Here is a 23,405-nt window from a genome sequence, read left to right as displayed (position 1 = left end):
CATCCTCTTCAGTGAATTTCATGAAAATAGTGAAACATTAAAAAAGCTATCCTTTTCAGATAATATTATACCAAATAATTGATTAAAACACATAGTTTGCAATGAAGGTCTACAGTAGCTTCAACAGCACTCTATAGGGTAGCACCATGTTGTTTCTGTCCTCCTCTGTGTACATTGACTTCAATTCAAAACCTAGGAGGGTCATGGTTCTCACCCCCTTCCATAGACTTACACAGTAATTATGACAACTTACGGAGGACGTCCTCCAACGTATCAGAGCTCTTACAGCATGAATTGACATGTTGTCCACCCAATCAAAGGATTAGAGAATGAATTTAGTACTGAAAGCATAAGCTACAGCTAGCTAGCACTGCAGTGCATAAAATGTGGTGAGTAGTTGACTCGGAGAGAGAACGACAATAGTTGAACAGTTTTAACAAATGTTTTTATTTAAAAATGAAGGAGAAGTGGGAGAGAGGGCTAGCTATATATATTTAGTTTTTTCACTTAGCTAGCGAATGCAGCTAACTAATTTAGCCTACTCAAACACCTGGCTCAAACAGAGAAGGATGCTATGTTAGCTAGCTGGCTACGGCTATCCAACACTGGAACTCTTCCAAGTCAATGTAAGCTTTTGGTAACTGCTAAACTTCTTGCTAATTGTACACCTGTACTGCATGATTGTAGTGTGTTTACTAATGCATTAGTTCTAATAGCTATGTTGACTATGACGTTAGCCTACATTGTCATCACCATATTAGCTGTGTGTAGCGGTTATGATATGGTGTGGCTTGAAAAGGTGTTATCTCCTGGTCACAGACAGCAGATGTGTTGTGCACTGAAGTGCACACACGAAGGGAAAAGGTGAGGGAGAGTGCATGGATGCGAGTTGGAATTATACAACGAGCAAAAATGATCATGCTGTTTGTATGTGGCTGCTATGAAAGTGAACTGCATTTGCATGTGATCAGGGGTGTATTCATTCCACTGATTCTGTTAAATCGTTTCTTAAACGGAAGCAAACTGAACAAAACGGGGATAAAAATACCTGAATTTTTCCAATAGAAACTCTCATTTGCAACTGTTGGACTAATTATTACACCCTAGATCAGCTAGATGCAGGCAAGAGTGCAAGGCCGTATTGGATGTGTCACTGTTACCTTGATTTCTACATTTTCTCTCGACCTATGTTGTAAACTTTCATTAATAAGCTACCAACCTCATGATGAGTATAGGGACAATTCGAGTATCATGTAGTCGCCTAAACTACGGTATGACGGTATTTTTATGTTTTTTAATAATAAAAGTTCTAAATGCTCTTTTATGAGTAGTGCGTGACCCTGGGGTGGCAACAAATACATTCTAAGTGATCTCAATGGTTCTTTCTTTTTATACTGTACAATTCAACTTAAAACTAAAATAAGCAAGTCAAAAGTTGTTGTTTTTTACATCATCCAAAAATCTTTACAGCTCTTTTTTTAGATAACCATTCAGTGTGAAAGGGGGAAAAATGTCATGCTTTGATCTGGTGGAAACATAATAAAATGGGTCTATCCCTTGCGCAAATAGCCTACAGCTGTGTCTGTCTGGAGCTCACTGGGGCGAGAATATTTTTGCATAATTGGCAATGTCAATAGAAGTTATTTTTAGAATTTTGATTAACCACATATTCATTTTGAGATAAGAATACTTTATTTTAAACTAAATGAAACTGTTCCACAAAAAGTTATGACAATCACAACTGGCACGCAGATCGGTAGATATGGTAAGATAAATTGGCCCTCCAAATGGAAAAGGTTGCCGACCCCTGGTGTAGCCTATTATCGGCAACTTCAGGAGCTTATTAACGGCAGAATATTTGGAGGAACAGGTTTTTTCTTCCTGATTAGGCTATCTTGATCTCTGGCTCCCTCTTGAGTCATGTGTTTAATTATTTAATCACAGTGTGCTTAAAGCATCAGACAAGCTCATTAGCCTACATATGTCTATATAGGGAAAAATACATATTTAACAGATGACTCTCGGTCTACCAATGTTTTTTCTTTTCTTTCGGGGACAGCCCTATTGGGTATGCTGACCCTTGCCACTGTGGCCCCTCATGATGTGTTCAGATTTCTTGTGGCCCCCACCGTCATAATTGCCCATCCCTGAACCTAGGTGAAGACTGAATGTGGCCCCCACGGCAAAATTAGTTTGACATCCCTGCATTACTTGGAATCAAGATTTATTCCAATTTTAATACAAGCGATCCTCAGTAAAAAATAATAATATTGAAATCAGTTGAGAATCCAGGCAGTTCTGCAGAACATTTATGCAGACAGAACATCTCATTGCAGTGCTTTCTGTTGGCTAGCGGTATGGCCCTCTATTTCTCCCTGGGCCAACAGCTGTGTTCTCACCCCGGTGCCATTCTTTGAGGGAGACAATTCTACCCAGGGCCTTCCTGGCTTCATTAACACGGCTGTTTGCTGCCACAACTTATTTTTTACCGGTCGGACTGCAAGTCAGCAAGGGAATCAGTAGTGGGCGCCAAACAACCCCTGTTCAGACAGTCACAGTACCCTGACAGAGGCCTTTTCCTATAATTGTAAACAGCGCAGCACAAAAGGCAATGTGGAAATCCACTTTGGCTAGACTGAAAGGAAACACTTTGCCACAGGATACCTAAAATCCCTAATGTGTCATTTACAGGCTTAGTTGGAGATCCACATGGAGCTTTTGAAGTGTGACCCCCACAAAACGTTTGTTAAACACACACCACAGAAGTGCTCAACTTGATTTGTATTGTGCTGCGTTGAATGGGAAACTATGTAGCATGGATGTCTCAATCAGAGAAAGGGGCCCTTGTGTCAACAAATGTATCTACTTTGTGCCGAAGTCATAGGTCTTAATTGTCTCAAAGGCCTTTTAAACCCAGCATTCTACAGTAAGCTTACTTAAACATTCTTATATTGCAATTCCTTTCCTTATGGCTGTCCATAAATAACTTTTTCCTTAATGTTATTGTTCCATATTATTGTTTTGAGATCCAATAATGACAGCATGCTCTAAGGGTCTCCTCATCAAGGTGTATATCCGTATCAAGGGTGATAAAGTTGCTTAATGAATCATCTTACTCCATTTGTATGATCTTTCTTCTTTCAAATAACAAGATGTATCCACAACTCCCGAGCGTTTTTTTGAGATGCACAGTTTATTGAGACGCGTGTCTCAATAAACCTCTGGGGAGCATTAAAGAGTTGCGCATATTACTTATTTTTTTATTCGGGGCTCCAGACTGCGACCATGTAGTCGCATTTTGCGACTCCCTCAAAACGTCCTTTTTTTTAGGAGGCTAAAACCATGATTTGGGAAAGGGGGGATACCTAGTCAGTTGTACAACTGAATGCATTCAACTGAAATGTGTCTAACGCATTTGACCCAACCACTCGGAATCAGAGGTGCAGGGGGCTGCCATAATCGACATCCACGTCTTCGGCGCCCAGGGAACAGTGGGTTTAACTGCCTTGCTCAGGGGCAGAACGACAGATTTTTAGCTTGTCAGCTCGGGGATTCGATCCAGCAACCTTTCCGTTACTGGCCCAACGCTCTAACCACTAGGATACCTGCCGATTCGGTCAAACAGTAAAGTACATTATCCTCATGATTCCTGTAATGAAAGTGTCTGCTAGCCCCAAGGTTCAGTAAAGTATACGTTGTCTGGTCTTTGGTCATCTGGTCCCAAAGCAAATAGCATAGCCAGCAATACACTCCTAACCCCCCGCAACGAGCGGCGAGTACATAAAACATAATCCATTCAGGCTGCAAAGGCATCGGTTTCCTCCTAGCTTTAATGGCTTTCCTTAATAAAACACAATTTCCACCACCATGCTAGGGTGGCTGTGTTGTGTACAGCGTTCAACCAATCACGTTCCACCAGTCTGTTTACCCCTGCTGTACACAATGTCCAGAAGTAGCTAACCCCATATCATGGTGGTGGGAAATTGTTTTATTAAGACTGTATGAATATTTTTTTATATATATATATTTTATATTATATTGCAGCCTGATAGGAGGATGTTTTATGTACAATCCGGTCCCCAGGGGACACGAGTGTATTAACGGCTGGGCTGATTGCATTGACACCTAGAGATAATACACAATGTCAAGAAGAACTACGCCCTCTAGAGGTCTCGGTTCTAAGTGTCTGCCTACCTGACACTGTACCCGTTTTGCTGAGGCCTCCTACTTTGTCAAGCGAGCCACTCTCTCGTCTTTACATCCCAAAAAAGTGCTTGGGTAGAAAAAAGTGTCCTGATTGTATAACATTTTTAAAATCCAGTTGGATAGAGGATTTTCTCAGCTTTTTGTAGGTGTACTTTAGTGATGGGGGGGAAATCAATAGGTACATATATGTGACCAACCGGCTCAAATCGGTGTTAAGCAAAAATTGCTACAAAATTGTGTTTTTTACATTCGATAAAAGTAGAGACTCAGAGCTACAAAATGGTATATCATACATTTTTGGGGAAGTAATTTTGCTTTGGAAGTTGAAAAACTTGGCCTTTGAATGTTTTGGTACTACTGCTGGAGAGCCCTTTGTCTACAACCATTCAGCATCGTTCCCACCCTCTTAAGCTTCAGCTCCACCCATCTCTTTAACCTCTCTGGGGCAGGTGGGACGCAATCGTCCCACCGGCCAATAGCCAGGGAAAATACAGCGCGCCAAATTCAAATAAAATGATATAAAAATCTAATTTTCATTAAATCACACATGTAAGATACCAAATTAAAGCTACACTCGTTGTGAATCCAGCCAACATGTCAGATTGCAAAAAGGCTTTTCGGCGAAAGCATAAGATGCTATTATCTGATGATAGCACAACAGTAAACAAAGAGAGTAGCATAATTCAACACTGCAAGCACAACACAAAACGCAGAAATAAAATATAAATCATGTCTTACCTTTGACGAAATTATTTTGTTGGCACTCCAATATGTCCCATAAACATCACAAATGGTCCTTTTGTTTGATTAATTCCGTCGATATATATCCAAAATGTCAATTTATTTGGACCGTTTCATCCAGAAAAACACAGCTTCCAACTTTCGCCATGTCACTACAAAATATATCAAAAGTTACATGTAAACTTTACCAAAACATTTCAAACTACTTTTGTAATATAACGTTAGGTATTTTTAAACGTTAATAATCGATCAATTTGAAGACGGGATGATCTGTGTTCAATACAAAAAGAAAACAATCTGACGCAACTTTTTTCGTAACGTGCCTCTCTCAAAAAATTTACTTCATGTGACCCTCATTTACGATAGCCCTACTTCTTCATTACACAAAGGAATAACCTCAACCGATTTCCAAGGACTGGTGACATCCAGTGGAAGCGGTAGGAACTGCAAGCAAGTCCATTAGAAATCTGGTGTCTCTAAGAAAACTCATTGAAAAGACAGTGACATCAAAAAAATAAAAATTCTGAATGGTTTGTCCTCAGGGTTTTGCCTGCTACATAAGTTCTGTTATTCTCACAGACATGATTCAAACAGTTTTAGAAACTTCAGAGTGTTTTCTATCCAAATCTACTAATAATATGCATATCTTATATTCTGGGGATGAGTAGCAGGCAGTTGAATTTTGGCATGCTATTTATCCGAAAGTGAAAATGCTGCCCCCTGCCCACAATAAGTTTTAAGGGTTGATCCGAGCATTCTGTACTAACAACACCAGTCAAGCACCCAAGCTTGCTAGCTACTTCCAGACACAAATGAGAGAACATTACTTGCCCTAGCAGAGCTGGTTAGGCTTTTATGTTATCCAGAGCGTTGGTGACTGCAACTGTGTTGTCAGATTGTCGGTTCGTAAATTCAGAGCGTTTAGAGCTCACACTGGACGCTCTGGCCAATTTGAGTATGGTTGACCCGAACGTTCTGACTTCGCAGTCAAGCACCCAAGCTAATATTGGCTAGCTTGCTAGCTATTTCCAGACACAAATGAGAGCACCCCACTCAGACCATTTTATTCGCCCTAGCAGAGCTGGTTAGGCTGTTATCCAGAGTATTGGTGACTGTAACTGTGCATCTGGCAACAATTTAATTACGCTTTTTTGCCAATGTTGACTGACACCGGCCCTTTTCAACGGGTGTTGAGCATTCGTAAATTCAACAGTTTTCTGTGCTCTGGCACACTCAGATGAGTCTTTTGTTAAGACATGTAGCTAGCTAGGTAAACGATGAACCATAATCCCAACTCATGACGTTACTACCCTGCATGAATCTGCAGGTAACTAACCAACCAGGTTCAATGTTAGCTAGCTAGTCAAGCAAATGGCTCTGAGATACGAGTAATAAGATCATACACATAATGTTAGCTAGCGAGCCAGCCAGCTAACATTAGCTAGCTAACAGTACACTTTAACTTGAAATAAAAATACTTTGGCAAAATTAGAAACGTGTAATATCTGAAAATGTTGCTAGCTAGACTATCTTACCTGTGGTCTGAAATAGACGTACTAGCTGGTAAATGTCACTGCAACAACTGTTGATAGCCAGAGTGAATTCTATTGAAATGGATACTTGCATAGTGGAGTCTTGTTAAGACATATAGTTAGCTAGCTAAACAATTAACCATAATCTCAACTCATGATGTTACTACCCTGCATGAACCTACAGGTAGCTAACCAACCAGGTTCAATGTCAGCAAGATAACATTAGGCTATAACTAGTCAAGCAAATGGCTCTGAGATACGAATAATAAGATCATACACGTAATGTTAGCTAGCGTGTCAGCCAGCTAACGTTAGCTAGCTAACAGTACACTAACTTGAAATGAAACCACTTTCTGTCGTTTGAAACGTGTACTATCTTAATGTAGCTACCCGTAAACATAATGGATGGACACGTCTCCTGTCGGGTGCCATGGTTACCCTTAGTTTGGAGATGTAATCCGGAGACGGGTGTTTTCTCCATCTCCTTAGTTATCATACTCGAATTACACTGATTTCAAAACTTGGTCCTCCAGAAAGTGGAGAGCATACACTTAACGTTAGCTAGCGAGCCAGCCAGCTAACAGTACACTTTAACTTGACATTAGGCTTATGCAGTTCTATTACGCAATACTTTTTTTTTTTAAAGCCACATTAGACAGGATTACCTAGACATACTGACCAGCTCAAATAGACAGAAGCGTGCTATATGGCAGATCAATCCAAACTCATCTCTCGGCATGTCCAGCCCACTCATTATCTCAGCCAATCATGGCTAGCGGGAAGGTTGCTGACTTTTTCTGTGGCTAAACCAACTAGGCTCGTAATTTAACAATTGTATTAGTATTTACAGATGCCATACAAGTTTGTTAACCATTTGACACATACCAACACATTGTTGTGATCATTCAACAGTGGTGCCTGCAGCGTACGCTCAAACCAGTGTGATCCGGGCGCCGAAGACGTGGATGTCAATTATGGCAGCCCCACGCACCTCTCTGATTCAGAGGGGTTGGGTTAAATGTGGAAGACATTTCAGTTGAATGCATTTAGTTGTACAACTCACAGTGGTACACAACATTCCCTTTCCCAATTACTAACATGGATTAGAATGCTTATTTAGAACGTCCAGTTTCGATTGACACAACAGTCAGCGTTGACTGAAACGTTATCTAAAAATCTAAAATAATCCAACGATGGGTAGTTTTGGCTCAACCAAAGATAAGATGAGACAAGATGAGTTTGGTCTGTTTGCAGTATGCATGTTGAACGGGGTGTGTCGTCTACCATCATGCACTTTCTTTCATTCACTTCCGGAAGTTTACGCGAAAGATGAGTAAACCATCCCTCAACTCATTGTAGGATGTCAACAAAGATGGCGCCACACATAGCTGGAAAAAAGGTGAACAGAAGCTCATCATAATCAGTACAACTTTCAAAAAAGTATTCTACACACATCATACAGTGCCTTCGGGAAGTATTCAGACCCCTTGACTTTTTCCACATTTTATTAGGTTACAGCCTTATTTTAAAACTGATTAAATTGTTTTTTTCCCCCATCAATCTACACACAATACCCCAAAATGACAAAGCAAAAACCCGGTTTTTAGAAAATTTTAGCAAATTTGTAAAAAACAACTGAGATCACAATTACATAAGTATTCAGACCCTTGACTCAGTACTTTGTTGAAGCACCTTTGGGAGCTATTACGACCTTGAGTCTTCTTGGGTGTGACGCTACAAGCTTGGCACACCTGTATTTGGGGAGTTTCTCCCATTCTTCTCTGCAGATCCTCTCCAAGCTCTTTCAGGTTGAATGGGGAGTGTTGCTGCACAGCTATTTCAGGTCTCTACAGAGATGTTCGATCGTGTTCGGCTCTGGCTGGGCCACTCAAGGATATTCCGAGACTTGTCCCGAAGCTACTCCTGCTTTGTCTTGGCTGTGTGGTTAGGGTTGTTATCCTGTTGGATGGTGAACCTTTACCTCAGTCTGAGGTCCTGAGCGCTCTAGAGCAGGTATTCATCAAGGGTCTCTCTGCACTTTGCTCCGTTCATCTTTGCCTCGATCCTGACTAGTCTCCAAGTCCATGCTGCTGAAAAACATCACCACAGCATGATGCTGCCACCACCATGCTTCACCGTAGAGATGGTACCAGGTTTCCTCCTTATGTGACACCTGGCATTCCAGGCTAAAGAGTTCAATCTTGAGTTCAATCTCCGACCATGAGAATCTTGTTTCTCATGGTCGGAGAGTCTTTAGGTGTTTTTTGGCAAACTCCAAGCGAGCTGTCATGTGCCTTTTACTGAGGAGTGGCTTCTGTCTGGCCACTCTACGATAAAGGCCTGATTGGTGATGCGCTGCAGAGATGGTTGTCCTTCTGTAAGGTTCTCCCATCTCCACAGAGGAACTCTGGAGCTCTGTCAGGGTGACCATCGGGTTCTTGGTCACTTCCCTGACCAAGGCCCGATTGCTCAGTTTGCTCAGACGTTTTTTGGTACCCTTCCCCAGATCTGTGCCTCGACAAAATCCTGTCTTTGAGCTCTACCGACAATTCCTTCGACCTCATGGCTTGGTTTTTGCTCTGACATGCACTGTCAACTGTGGGACCTTATATAGACAGGTGTGTGCCTTTCCAAATCATGTACAATCAATTGAATTTACCTCTGGTGGACTCCAAGTTGTAGAAACATCAAGGATGATCAATGGAAACAGGATGCACCTCTCAATTTTGAGTCTCATAGCAAAGGGTCTGGATACTTATGTAAATAAGGTATCTGTTTTTATTTGTAATAGAGGTCGACCGATTAATCGGCAGGGCCGATTTCAAGTTTTCATAATCGGTAATCGGCATTTTTTGGACGCCGATTATGGCTGATTACATTGCACTCCACGAGTAGACTGCGAAATTGTGTCACTTCTCTTGCTTTCTGTGCAAGCAGAGTCAGGGTATATGCAGCAGTTTGGGCCGCCTGGCTCGTTGCGAACTTTGTGAAGACCATTTCTTCCTAACAAAGACCATAATTAATTTGAATTTGACATAATTATGACATAACATTGAAGGTTGTGCAATGTAACAGCAATAGTTAGACTTATGGATGCCACCCGTTCGATAAAATATGGAACGGTTCTGTATTTCACTGAAATAATAAACGTTTTGTTTTCGAAATGATGGTGTCCGGATTTGACCATATTAATGACCTAAGGCTCATATTTCTGTGTGTTTACTATATTATAATTAAGTCTATGATTTGATAGAGCAGTTTGACTGAGCGGTGGTAGGCAGCATCAGGCTCGTAAGCATTCATTCAAACAGCACTTTCCTGCGTTTGTCAGCAGCTCTTCGCAATATTTGAAGCACAGCGCTGTTTATGACTTCAAGCCTATCAACTCCCGAGATTAGGCTGGCAATACTATAGTGCTTATAAGAACATCCAATACTCAAAGGTATATGAAATACAAAATGGTATTGAGAGAAATAGTCCTATAATTCCTTTAACTACAACCTAAAACTTCTTAACTGGGAATATTTAAGACTCATGTTAAGAGGAACCACCAGCTTTCATATGTTCTCATGTTCTGAGCAAGGAACTTAAACGTTAGCTTTCTTACATGGCTCACATTGCACTTTTACTTTCTTCTCCAACACTGTTTTTGCATTGTTTAAAGCAAATTGAACCAAATGTTTCATTATTTATTTGAGACTAAATAGTAGCTTACAACCTGGATTTTGATGCCTACACAGTCGCTAGAGTCCCATTGGTTTTCATTGCAGCCTTGTTTGAATACTGTGGTTATGCAAAATGTGTACGGAACACTTTTAGGCGAGTTGCCTATCACATTTAACAAACCAAACTCTGAAATACCGTTATAGAAGGTAAAGTAAAAAGCCAAACCGGTCCATGCATCAATACCAGAATATAGTAAAATACGGTATTCCGCCTAGCCATACCTGGAGGTCCATCCATATGTAATAAGCTCAACACAGAGTGCATTGGCCAATTCATTGACAACTTCAGCTTTAGCTTGCTTATATAGAGAGGGTACTATCTGTTTGCTGAAATGGGTGTGAGATGGTGAAGTTCGTAACGTGGCTCGAGCAATTCATGAGGTGCTGAAAATCCCTATTATTCTTGACCACTGAGAATGGGCGCATATCCGTAGCTATAAACATACCTATCGCTCTTGTAATTTCTTTGGCCCGGTCAGAATCAGCTGCGAAGGAAGCTTGAATGCAGAGGGAAGACAAAGTTCTGTCTTGCTCCGGTGGTAGGAATACTGGGGTGATGTCGGCGTAAATGTGTCAACATGTTTGAGTTGTTGGCAGCTGCATAGGATGTTCTCGTTGAGCAGTGGCGACATACTCTCTCTGTCCATCACTGTTGTAATCTACTGGGAAGCCAAAATTTGCCTAAACTGGAGATTTAAACAATGATGGAGAGAATCCTCCTGGTTTGTCGACCCCACCACTCGCCATCGTACAGAACTAGTTCCTGGCTGCGCCTCACAAAAGCAGTTTGCAATGCGCCAATTAAGATTTTGAATTTTGATTACAACATGCGTATAGGCTGTAGTTGTTTTAACGGAATGGCCTGAAATTGTTAGTTTTTTTTTCCCAGCTCCGATTTACTCGAGGCATAGCCTATAGGCCAAGATCACCATACCAAACAGTTCAGGACTAAAATGTGTACCGTTACACCCGTAGTAGACATCCTCTCTCTTTCCATTGTGAATGGATCCACTAGCAGACTGCTTGGGAGATTTTGAGGTTGAGATGAATAATTACTACTGTAGTTTACTGGGGTCTCCAGGGACCCAATTAATTACAGGGAGTGAAGGAAAGTACTTCTAACTTCCTCTCCCTCTTCTAATGGCTCCATTTAATCAACAACCAGTCAGGGAAAACTAGCAAAGGAGAATGTAATGTTTTACTACAGTACGTTGGCTACAATTAACCTCTCTGAATGTTGGCCCCCGTATGAAGATATTCATATAGCACAGGATTAAAAGGAGCTCTGTCAGGACCGGTTTAATTCTGTAGTTCAAAGAGTGAGTTTTTTAAATCTTATTTGACAGTTGGGACTTGTTTTAGGTTATTCAATGCACCTCAAAGAATTTGCACGCTTTCCTTCCCTCCGTTCTCAAATATTGTCCCTTTGAACCCAAGGTGGATGGCGGCGCAAATTGGGGCTGACTGCAACAGGACGCTCTATCTGTTTCTGGTTTGCGATATTGAACTCGCTTGAGGTTTTTCATACTTCGGGAAGAATTGCATGTGCCATATATACCAGACCCGTGCTAATAGCCACATCTGAAAGCGCGAGCACTGACTTTGAAATTAAGAGGTCATTTGTTTTTAATGAAAGTTATCCCCCCGAAATCACGCACACAGTCTGCATTGATGTTAAATGCGCAGCCCTTTGAATCCGAACACGCTTCTCTTAAAAGAGTAATGAATAGGAGAAAAAGATTTACCCATCAATACCCATTTTATTCTCTGCAAGAGCAGTTGAGACGCCGACCTAAGGAAGCGATCATTGTAAATCATTGAAGGAACTTGAAAATATATTTTGGTCATTGGAATGACATGAAATAACACTCCATTGGAGGATGTGACGAGACGATGGGTTAAAGAATATTCAGACTCAAACCTGTTTTTTGTTAGGCCAATATGTAACGTTACAATGAAAAACAACTAACCTGTTAGAAAAATTGCTCCCAGGGGGGGGTGTTCTGTACATCCATCAATGTTTTGCAGTCATGGTAACACGAACATGTTGTGTCCAAAATGGCACCCTATTCCCTTTTATATTGCACTACTTTTGACCAGAGCCCCTATAGGAAAAAGTGGTGCACTATAAAATGAATATGGTGCCATTTGGGACGTACCCATGGCCATAAATGACCTAATATGGGCATGTAATACTTAAAATACTTAATACTTAAAATCTCCTTCTAATCCGAGCACTTCAACTGGAACACCGAATTAGGGAAATGTGCTGAACAGTGATTTCATGAATTGCCAACATTTCATTAACATACATTGACTTTGAACATGCACATTTTGAATGGTCTTTTTCTTATTTTCCCCCACCAATCAAGTTGTGTACATGCCTGCCCTGATTCAGAAAAATTATTATTTATTCATGAGTCAACAAAAATAGCTGTTATCTTAACTACAGGTTAATGAAGGCCAGAGACAACCAAGTTATAGACAACCTTGCTATGGTCTGGAAAGGGATGAAGTAATATCAAGTCCTACATGCATATGGAGCGATTTTAGTGGCAAAAGCATTTTTTATTTTATTCCATCATTTAGAATTTGTATTAGGGTATTGAATTTACAAGCGAATACAAGCATTTCGCTACACTCGCATTAACATCTGCTAACCATGTGTATGTGACCAATAAATTTGATTTGAATTTTAATGTAATATTTTTGAATTTGTAATGCACAAATGTAATCATGATTTGAAACTGAATTGAATTAATATAGATTTCCATTTTAAAATTCAAATTCATTGATATAGTCTGAGTATCAAGTTTACAAACTATCATTTAAAGTTGATATAAGTTTCATATATTAAACTTATCAGATGAGTTCAGATTCAGTTATAAAATACAGTTCTCTAAATTCAGATTCAAAACCAGAGACAACATCCTGGTACTTTGCCAACCAGGAAAAGTAGAAGAGAACAGATAGAATCAAACACTCTTTGTGGTCTGAAGCCAATGTGGCATGTTCTTCCTATGAATTTGGCTCTAGCGTTTAAACCGTTTTGCCTACAAGCTATTCCTAAAAGCTAAGACTCTGGAACATGGGTGTGCCTTCTGTTCCCCTCTATAATGATAGAGGACACGTACGTAGGACACGTTAGAAGGGAGTGACACAAAACACGCTATTTGCCCCCCCCCCATAAGAATATTAGCTAAAGCCTATAGGGATATATTCAGGAAGTTCATGTAAAGGACCACACGCTGCTTGCTAGCCTTGGGCAGTAAACCATATACCGGGGTATTTGCAAATGGTTTTCAAAACCGTCGCATCTATTTCTTAAGTTTTTCTTTACATTTTAATATTTGTAGCTACTTTTTTAAGTAAATACCTGCAGTCAACTTGTGCAATATGTTAGAAGATAAAGCAGTTTGCATTCTTCATTTCACCTGTCACGTTATTTGACATTATGAAGCTTACCATAGTTTCCCAGAACAGTTGAGTCAGTCCACATGTTTGTTTGTAAATAGCACAACTGGAGAAAGCGGGAGCAGGTGAGTCCAACTTGTGAATTGATGGGTCATGTTTTATGTTTAAAGTCAAGTGTTTTTTTGCTTCAGTAGAGTGATCAGGGACGTGATCAGGGACAACTATAGTTTTCCTTCACAGAAAATACATTAATGCAGCACATTCAGCAGAAAATAGCATAATTTTAATCCAATGACAACTGAAGTGCAACACTATTTGGCTGGCAGCCACAGAGGTAGGCTAATTGAGTGTACAATGAAAAAGCAAGGTGTTTTTGTGGCCCCTTATTTTGGCCCCTTATGTACTAAGCTGGTAATACTGTAAATCCTGTAACGACGATATGAACATCTGGATACCCTGTTGCTTGCTTAACTTTTTAGGGATAGGGGGCAGCATTTTCACTTTGTATGAATACCGTGCCCAGAGTGAACTGTCTCCTACTCTGTCCCAGATGCTAATATATGCATATTATTATTACTATTGGATAGAAAACACTCTGAAGTTTCTAAAACTGTTTGAATTATGTCTGTGAGTATAACAGAACTCATATGGCAGGCAAACTTCCAAACAGGAGGTGGAAATTCTGAGGCTGGTTGATTTTCAACTCATCGCCTATTCAAATCCCAGTAAGATATGGATTTGTTTGCACTTCCTACGCCTTCCACTAGATGTCAACAGTCTGTAGAACGTTGAATGAAGCCTCTACTGTGATGTGGGGCCGGATGGGAACTGTTTCAGTCAGTGGTCTGGCAGTGCCAGTTCTTGGTCATGCGCATTCCAAATGATATCGCCTTGCGTTCCAGTACTTCTGTAGACACAAAGGAATGCTCCGGTTGGAACGTTATTGGATATATATGATAACAACATCCTGAAGATTGATTCTCTACTTAGTTTGACAAGTTTATTCGACCTGTAATATAACTTTTTGAAGTTTTCATCCGAGTTCGCCTGGATCTGCGCGAGCGTTTGGACATGTGTACTAAACGTGCTAGCAACAGTAGCTACTTGGATATAAATTATGACATTATCGAACAAAACAACAATTTATTGTGGAACTAGGATTCCTGGGAGTGCATTCTGATGAAGATCATCAAAGGTAAGTGACTATTTATATATGAATAATATGAATACTCTTGACTACCCAACATGGCGGATATTTCTCTGGCTGGTTTGGGCTCTGAACGCCATTCTCAGATTATGCTTTTTCCGTAAAGTTGTTTTGAAATCTGACACAGCGGTTGCATTAAGGAGAATTGTATCTAAAGTTTCATGTGTAATAGCTGTATTTTCATCAACATTTATTATGAGTATTTCTGTGAATTCATGTGGCTCTCTGCAATATCACTGCATGTTTTGGAACTACTGAATCTAACACGCCAATGTAAAATACGATTTTTGGATATAAATATGAACTTTACCGAACAAAACATACATGTATTGTGTAACATGAAGTCCTATGAGTGTCATCTGATGAAGATCATCAAAGGTTAGTGATTAATTTTATCTTTATTTGTGCTTTTTGTGACTCCTCTCTTTGGCGGGAAAAATGGCTGGGTTTATCTGTGACTTGGTGGTGACCTAACATAATCGTTTGTGGAGCTTTCGCTGTAAAGCATTTTTGAAATCAGACACTGTGGCTGGATTAACAGGAATTTTATCTTTTAAAATGGTGCCTAATACTTGTATGTTTGAGAAATTAGATTTATGAGACTTCTGTTGTTTTGTATTTGGCGCCCTGCAATTTTATTGGCTGTTGGCGAGGGGTAGTCCTAGACAGGTTAAATGCATTTGGCAAAGGTGTATGTAAACTTCCGACTTCAACTGTATATTCATATCACCAAATAACTGACTAAAATACACTGTTTTGCAATGGTCTATAGTAGCCTCAACAGCACTCTCTAGAGTAGCACCATGGTGTAGCCGCAGGACAGCTATTTTCTGTCCTCCTTTGGGTACATTGACTTCAATACAAAACCTAAGAGGCTCAGTTCTCACCCCCTTCCATAGGTTGGATGACGTCCTACGGAAGTCTATCAGAGCTCTTGCAGTATGAACTGACATGTAGTCCATCCAATCAAAGGATCAGAGAATGAATCTAGTACTGAAAACATAAGCTACAGCTAGCTAGCACTGCAGTGCATAAAGTGTGGTGAGTAGTTGACTCGAAGAGAAAGACAACAGTTTAACTAATTAAAGGGAAGCAGCAGAGAGAGAGAGCTAGCTGTATTTTGTTCGATTTTTTTTCTTATTTTACCTTTCACGTAGTTAATGCAGGTCATTTAGTATTCAACAACCTGACTCAAACAGAGAAGAATGCTATTTGTTATACTGGCAAAGGCTATCCAACTCTGCAACTCTTCCAAGTTATTGTAAGCTTTCAGTTTTATTTATTTATTGCCATCGGGACCTGCCGGTGTAACTGCTAAACTGCTTGCTGGACATGGATTGGATTGTGGGTTCACTAACGCGTTAGTTCTAGTTTGTTGACTATAACGTTAATATGGTGACAACCAGGGGTTGGAACCGGATCAGGGAACAGAACCAAAAAACAGAAAATAACAAACATTTTCAAGGAACAGAATCAGAACCATTATTTTAAACATTAACTGTTTTTTCCAGTCCCACAAAAAAATGCAACAAAGTGCCTATGCAAAGGCCCTCTCTGTCACTCAGAAACGTATTCCAGTGTCTGCCTCACTGCCTAAAAATCTGTGCCTGTGTGTGTGTAGGCAACCTGCCTCTCCCCCTCGGAAGCATAGTCTAGTAGCCTACTGACGTTACAAGCACGATTCAGAAATTAGGGAGAGATTTTTAATTGGAAAATAATGGATTAACCTTTTCAATGCTAGTTAAAGATACTATAGTTATCACGTCTCACAATGGATTTATTAACTACAAAAAGGTAAGACGTGTTTTTATTTTTATTCTGGTGCTGCTCTGCACACACAAGCTTGTTAGCTAGCTAGCTGGTCCAACGTTAACCCAACTTTCTGAAGTTCAGACATTCAAAGTTAATTCATAGAAGCCGCTCCTCTGTTGGTATAATTATGTGGGCCTAATTCAGATGATGCTGTCATAACAGCAACATCCCCTGCACTTCAAGCCAAGTGTCCTCCACCCTCTCTCGCTCTCTCCCCAAAATTTCAGTCGCACTCTACACTCGTCTGTCCAATGTATGTTAAAAGCTTGCCTGCTCCATAGCAAGCTGCTCGATCTGCACTGATTGGTGAAGTAATTGAATGTCGAGCTAAATTAAAAATATATACTGTATATTTAAGAGTTTTAAAAAGGAACGGAAAGGAACGATGTAAATTGTTACTTTTTGGGGGTTCAAACCGGTTCAGAACTTTATTTTGCTGGTCGGAACAGTGGAACGGAACAAAAAAACCTGGTGAAAATAATGTAGGCTGTGTAGCAGTTATGGAATGAAAGTTTGGCTTGGAGAGGTTTTTGTTCCTGGTCACAGACAGCTGTTGTGTTGTGCACTGAAGTCCACAAGTGAAGAGAAAAAGTGAGAGGAGGAGATCGTGTAGATGCGGGAAGGAATTATACAAAGAGCAAAAGTGATGATGCTGTATGTGGCTCTTATGAAAGTGAATTGTGTGCGAGTGATCAGAATTGTATTCATTCCGCCGATTCTGTTGCAAAACGTTTCGTCAACGGAAGCAAACGTTGAGGAACCTACCTGAATTTGTTGAATAGAAGGGGGGGAGAAAAAAAAAATTGTTTTAGTTTTTGCAACTGTTTGGACTAATGATTACACCCCAGATCAGCTAGATGCAGGCAATAGTGTGCAAGGCGGTATTGAATGTGTCATTGTCTGTCACCTTGATTACTCCAATTTTTGTCTCTCGAGCTGTTTTATAAGCTTTCATTTCTAGGCTAGATTGTAGCAACCTAATGATGTGTATAGGGCAAATTAGAGTATCAAGTATCATGTAACCTATCGACATTACATTGAGCTGGGTGGATTGAATATGAATGATAGTCATCCAATTTGCTGTATTAGAAATAATTTTAAAAATCCCTCATCTTAAACGGCACCGCCTGTCAGTGTTTTAAAATGATCGTTTGTAAACTTGATACACAGACAATACAATATTGAAAGTGAATATATAAATATGGAATTTCTATATATTCAATTGAATTTTAAAACTGAATGCAACATTTATGAATTCAATTTGTGCATTACAAATTCAATATCCTAATACAAATGAAAATTATGGAATTGAAATACAATTTCTTTTGGCACTGAAATCGCTCCATACATGCGCATTAGTCAGCTAAAGTGACGTTCTGTTGCCCGATTTCTCATAGACCTACAGAAGGTTGTGTTCATTAGGGCACACCATAGGAAAACGTTTTAAAATTCTAAACAAAATATGTGTTTAATGGATAGGTCCAGGCAGTCCATCCCTGTTTGTCTGTTTTCTTCCATTTGGTACCTAATGAACACAATTCTGTTAATGTATTTGTTTCTTTCTGCTGTGCCCTGTATTCCAGTGATGCTGCAGCCTTTCGACTACGATCCCAACGAGAAAAGCAAACACAAGTTCATGGTGCAGTCCATGTTGGCTCCCCCCGAAATGACGGACATGGAGGGAGTGGTGAGTGTGTCCCATCACCCGTCCTCACACACACACACACACACACACACACACACACACACACACACACACACACACACACACACACACACACACACACACTGACACACATACACATACTAGAGAAGAGATGCACCAATATGAAAATCTGGGCTGATAATAATAACAGATATTTACCTGACCACATATGCTCTTATGGCTGATATATCATGCATACCTGATCATTATCTGCCGATACCGATATAAAGAATATATCGTGCATACCTGACAATTATCTGGTGATACCAATATCACTGATATATTGTGCATACCTGACACACACACACACACACACGCACACATGCTTTGCATCCCATAGAACCCAGTTATCAGCCTAGGCCCTAAGGTCACACCCTGAGGAAGATAAGGACAAAGAAGGGATAGCGGATCCGTGACCCTAGGCCCACAGCCTGGAAACATTCCCTTTTAAGTGAGATTTTTTTTTTTTTTTTACCATTCCTCTCCCTTACCAAACGGTTTGTCCTGTCTGAACTAGTTTAATTTAGCCAGAACTAGCTAGAAACCATACAAACAGTGCATGCAATATCCACTGTCACCGCTTTGTGTGTGGTCTTGTTCTCTCACACAATATCTGTCTGTTTGTCTTTCAGTCTCGTTTGCATGCAGTAGTAGGCCTAATCAATCTCTTGTGGGCTTTCTCTGCAGTGACAGGACTCTTGAGAATTTGGTTTCATATTGCGATTTAAGAAACACACACAGGAACACACATAGGAATGGTGAGAAACTAGACACCGCCGAGCCTGAAATCAAGCCGACGCTTTTGCCAAGCCCTCTTGATTGTGACAGAACAGAACGGTTAGATAAACACTTCACACAAGTGGAGGAGGACAATGGGAAACACATCTCACTGCCGGTAAACCACTGTCCAGTGTGGTTTCCCTTGCCGTTGCTGACAAGTCTTGGCTGTGGTCTCTCTTTCCCTCCATGTTTCTCTTCTTTGTGGCCCGTGGATATGGCAGTTGGTGCAGACGGGGAGATGCTTTTTCAGGCACGACCTCAGGCCCAGCTGTACCTCTCCCTACTCTAACCCCCATTTTATCTCTGTCTCTCTCCACCATGTCTGTCTGCAGTGGAAGGAGGCAAAGCCAGAGGAGCTGATGGACTCCAAGCTGAGGTGTGTCTTTGAGCTTCCAGCGGAGAACGAGAAAACGGTGGGTTCCATAGTCTCTCTCACCTCGCCCTCTCCGTCTTCTTCTCTCTTGCAGTGTTTCTATATGTACTTGTCTCTCTTTGTCTACCTATCTCCCTACCTCGGTCTTTCTCTTTATTGCTTCCCCCTCTTTTCTCCTTCCCTCTTTCAAGTGCTCCTCTCTGTTCTCATCTCCTTCTGTCATCCTCTCTTTCCTCTTCCGCCTCTCACACACACTTATTTTTCTCTCCATCTCAGCCATTACACGCCTGTACAACTGGTGATTTAGTCGAGTGGAGAAAATCCCTGTCGGCCTGTCATCGGGACAATGTGCCGTGGAGAAGAGGCAGAGCTCCCCTTGCCAAGCCCCAGCCATAGTTCCCTGGGCCACTCTCACTTGTCACACACAGTTTATTATTGTTCTGATTACTCAGCAAACCACACTCGGCTCTTAGGAGATAATTTCCTCCCGGGATGAGCAGAAAATATAATCCCCATAAACAAAATGAAGGGGGAAATGTGCTTGGGCTGTTTTTTTTTGTTGGTGAATTATGAACAGCGAGATACAAAAGCTGGTTTCCATTTTCACTCCAAACTATGGCACAACGTTGCTGCTCCCAGCCATGTATCTGTTTTTGGAAGCTCCCCGGGTGGATTGGGGGATTGCACAGCGTAGGATTGGGTGTGTGTGTGTGTGTGTGGGCGGGCGGGCGCCCGTGCGTGATCCCTCTATGTGCGCACCTGCCTCCCTGTGTGCGTGTGTACGTCATGACTGCAATCACTACCAGCCGGCCCTGCAGCTGAAGAAGTTACCAAATGCAGTTTGTAACATTCACCTTCTCCATATTGATTCCCAATTGTATGACATCACATTTTAAGTATGTTTCTGCATATGTACCGAGATGTTCAAATAAACTTAAACCCTCCTACCCCTCCACCCACAGCACCATGACTTGGACGCCAACAAGATGATGTCGTCCAACCTGCTCAAGTCGGAGTCATCCACACTGTCCATGAAGTCCATGAGCTCCACCCTGGACGATGGCGAGGTGAAGAAGATCATGGAGGAGTGTAAGAGGTTGCAGATGGAGGCGCAGCGGCTACGGGAAGAGAATAAACAGATCAGGGTAAGTTATTCTGCGTCCCAAATGCCCCCCTTTGTAGGGAAAAGGGTGCCATTTGGGATGGGGCTGGATAAGTAACCACTATCAAATTCACTGACAGGGATATGGATGCAATGACTCAATCAATGGCTATGTATCAATAATTTAAGAGTAAAAAATGTATGAATCAATCCCAGATTGCCTCTTTAAAGAGGAAAGGCGACGAGTCTGACTCAGAAGCAGCCCACTTCCCGGCGCCCGCCACCTCCCCTTTTAAGTAGTGCCAGAGGCGGAATGGCTCTTGGCAGCTCCCGCCCCAGGGCCCAGATTAAACTAACAGAGCCCCCCCCACCCGCTGTTGGGAAATGAAGTGTGTTAAAAGCTGGCGCTTGGCGGAGTCCAAAGGGGCTTTGGTGACGATTTAGGATGAGGATAATACTGATGGTCATTCCCCACCCTCTTTCTCTCTTTCTATATTTTTTTCTCTTTCTCCATATCTACCTCTACCCCCCCTCCCCATATCTGTCCCTCTCTCCCACTCACTCTCTTCCTATCTCTTTCTCCTCTCTCCCCCCCCCCCCTTCCAGGAAGACGATGGCCTGCGGATGAGGAAGAGCAACGTGATGTCCTCCCAGCACTCCTCCCACTCCATGGTGAAAGAGGAGGTGCTGAGCCTGCGCACGGTGGCCCTCATCGTGCTCTTCTTCGTGGTCGGAGTCATCATCGGCAAGTTGGTCTTGTAAGAGCGAGTGGCAAGCGAGAGACGGCCAACCGCATGCTTTCGGGGGATTGAAACAAACGACGGATTTGGGATTTTTGGTATTCAGAAATGCCATATCAATGGGGTAGTTTTGAAATCGTTCATTTATGTACTAATAAAAAAAGGAGATACAAAAAAAAATCCATCATGTTATGAACAAACCAACGAGAGTTAAAAAAGCAACTGATCATTACATAATCATTCTGGCCTTCCTCCCAAATACTTGCACCACCAATACAAGATGACGAGAAGGAGGAAGAAAAATGCAGATCATTAACCAGGTTTCCATCCAACTTTTTTTATGCAAGTAAAGTACGTTGGATAAATGTCACGACAAGCCGGATGGAAACAGCAAATGTGTCGGTAAACTTTCCAAATGTCGACAAACCAAAATACACTAGACAAGGTGGGATCTTTTTGTGTCAGTGAAAAGGTGGTGGAAATGCCTTTATGCACAAATATTGATATAATAACCATCATTTCGAAGTAAACTTGGAGTCACGCGATGATCTAGTATGTGGTCCTCCGACTATGACTCGGGAAAGCTTTCAGTTTATTAGGCTACAGGTGAAATAAGTTATGATGAACTTCACAGGGTGGTGAAAGTGCACGGTGATGAGCTTGATGCTCCTTTCCAATAAATAGAGGGGGTCTTATTCTGGTGACATGATCATCGATGCTTGGCTGCCGTATGACAAAAAGAATCTTGCTCTTTTGTCCATAATAATCTCATCATGTAGTAAGCTATACTCACACTGTATCTGCAAGATTTTGGCTAGACTGCACGTGCCAAGACCAGAGTGGGCACATTCGCTAGGCTATGTAACGCAACAGTTTTTGTGACAAAACCATCAGTAGATTTGAAATTGCGATGGAAACCTATTAAAAAATATGTATATGTACAGTATATTCGGTACATGGGGAATTTAACTGCAAAAGTTATTTTTATGTGCCCTATGTCATCACGCACAGCCTTTTATCTGTCAATTTGATGGAAACACATCTCTGGTGGGAAAATGTGCATCATTTTTTTAATGCCGATTTTAGAATATTTGCATGATTATCTGTCGCCAATTGGATGGAAACCTAGCTATTGATAGTAATTCAAAGCAAATGATTTTCTAAACACCGGTGGGTGCAGTTGAGTCAGTTTGCGTTGTGTGAATGTCGTTTCACATATTGTTTATTTTTCCAAGAGGCCGTGGGCATACTCTGTGTAAAGAATCGATAGTAACCCTCTAGTAAAGTGATGCAAGGTGCGCAGCACTCTTTGGCTCACCTCCTGTAGAAAATGATTGACAGAGATGCTTCAGAAAGTAGGTAACCCCACCTATTTCTGAAGCATCTCTGTCAATCAATTTCTACAGGAGGTGAGCCAAAAAGAGTGCTCCGCACCTTGCATCACTTTACTAGAGGGTTACTATCGATTCTTTACACTGAGTATGCCCTCGGCTTCTGGCAAAGAGGAATAGCTGCTGCTTTGGCAAAAGCTAATGGGGATCCTTGTAAACCAATACGCACAGGGCTATTGTCAACCAAACTGACTCCTCCAAACAGAGGCTTTGTATAGACCGGCGATTGGGGAATACCCTTAATCGATACAGCAAACCCCCGCCGCCTCCCCCTTATGTTTGTTCAAGTGAGAACATTACCCTTCCCCTTTGATTGCAAATACCCAGGTTGGCAGTAGATTCTTGATTGCATGCGTCCATAAAAGAGTATTACATTTTTGGGACATTTTTTATTTAATTGAATTGCTTTTATCATTGTGATGTTTCTGTTCAGCTGTAGGTTTGCACAACTCAATCTTCAGATTATTATTATTATTGTTTTTTTTGTAGTGTTTTTATGATTTGAATTTTTTTTTTTTTTTGTAGGGATTGAGGCATTATTTAAAAAAATAACGCAGCTAAATGAACTCCGGGTCGGTTGGGACTGGGTTACTGGATGTAAGCCTTTTGCCTTGTGACCGCTATTGGTAAGTTATTCTATGGCAGGAAGGAAGTGACGAAACGGGAGAAACGGTGCA

The 23,405-nt window shown here is 41.2% G+C and overlaps 1 protein-coding gene across 1 annotated transcript in view; it reads left to right on the top strand.

The window, feature by feature from the left end:
- LOC120026625 (vesicle-associated membrane protein-associated protein B-like) overlaps window positions 1-22,022 on the top strand; it is a 33,631-nt gene extending 11,609 nt beyond the window's left edge. Inside the window, exons 3-6 of the mRNA XM_038971416.1 lie at window positions 18,221-18,324; window positions 19,455-19,535; window positions 20,458-20,640; window positions 21,204-22,022. Coding sequence (XP_038827344.1) covers window positions 18,221-18,324; window positions 19,455-19,535; window positions 20,458-20,640; window positions 21,204-21,359 — 524 coding nt within the window. The 3' untranslated portion in view covers window positions 21,360-22,022. The remainder of the gene's footprint in view (window positions 1-18,220; window positions 18,325-19,454; window positions 19,536-20,457; window positions 20,641-21,203) is intronic.
- The last annotated feature ends 1,383 nt before the right edge of the window (window positions 22,023-23,405 follow it).

The sequence above is a fragment of the Salvelinus namaycush genome, chromosome 2 (assembly GCF_016432855.1).
Source record: "Salvelinus namaycush isolate Seneca chromosome 2, SaNama_1.0, whole genome shotgun sequence".
NCBI classification, from domain to species: domain Eukaryota; kingdom Metazoa; phylum Chordata; class Actinopteri; order Salmoniformes; family Salmonidae; genus Salvelinus; species Salvelinus namaycush.
The sequence above is the reverse complement of the archived record's forward strand: the minus strand, read 5'-3'. Positions and strand labels throughout refer to the sequence as shown.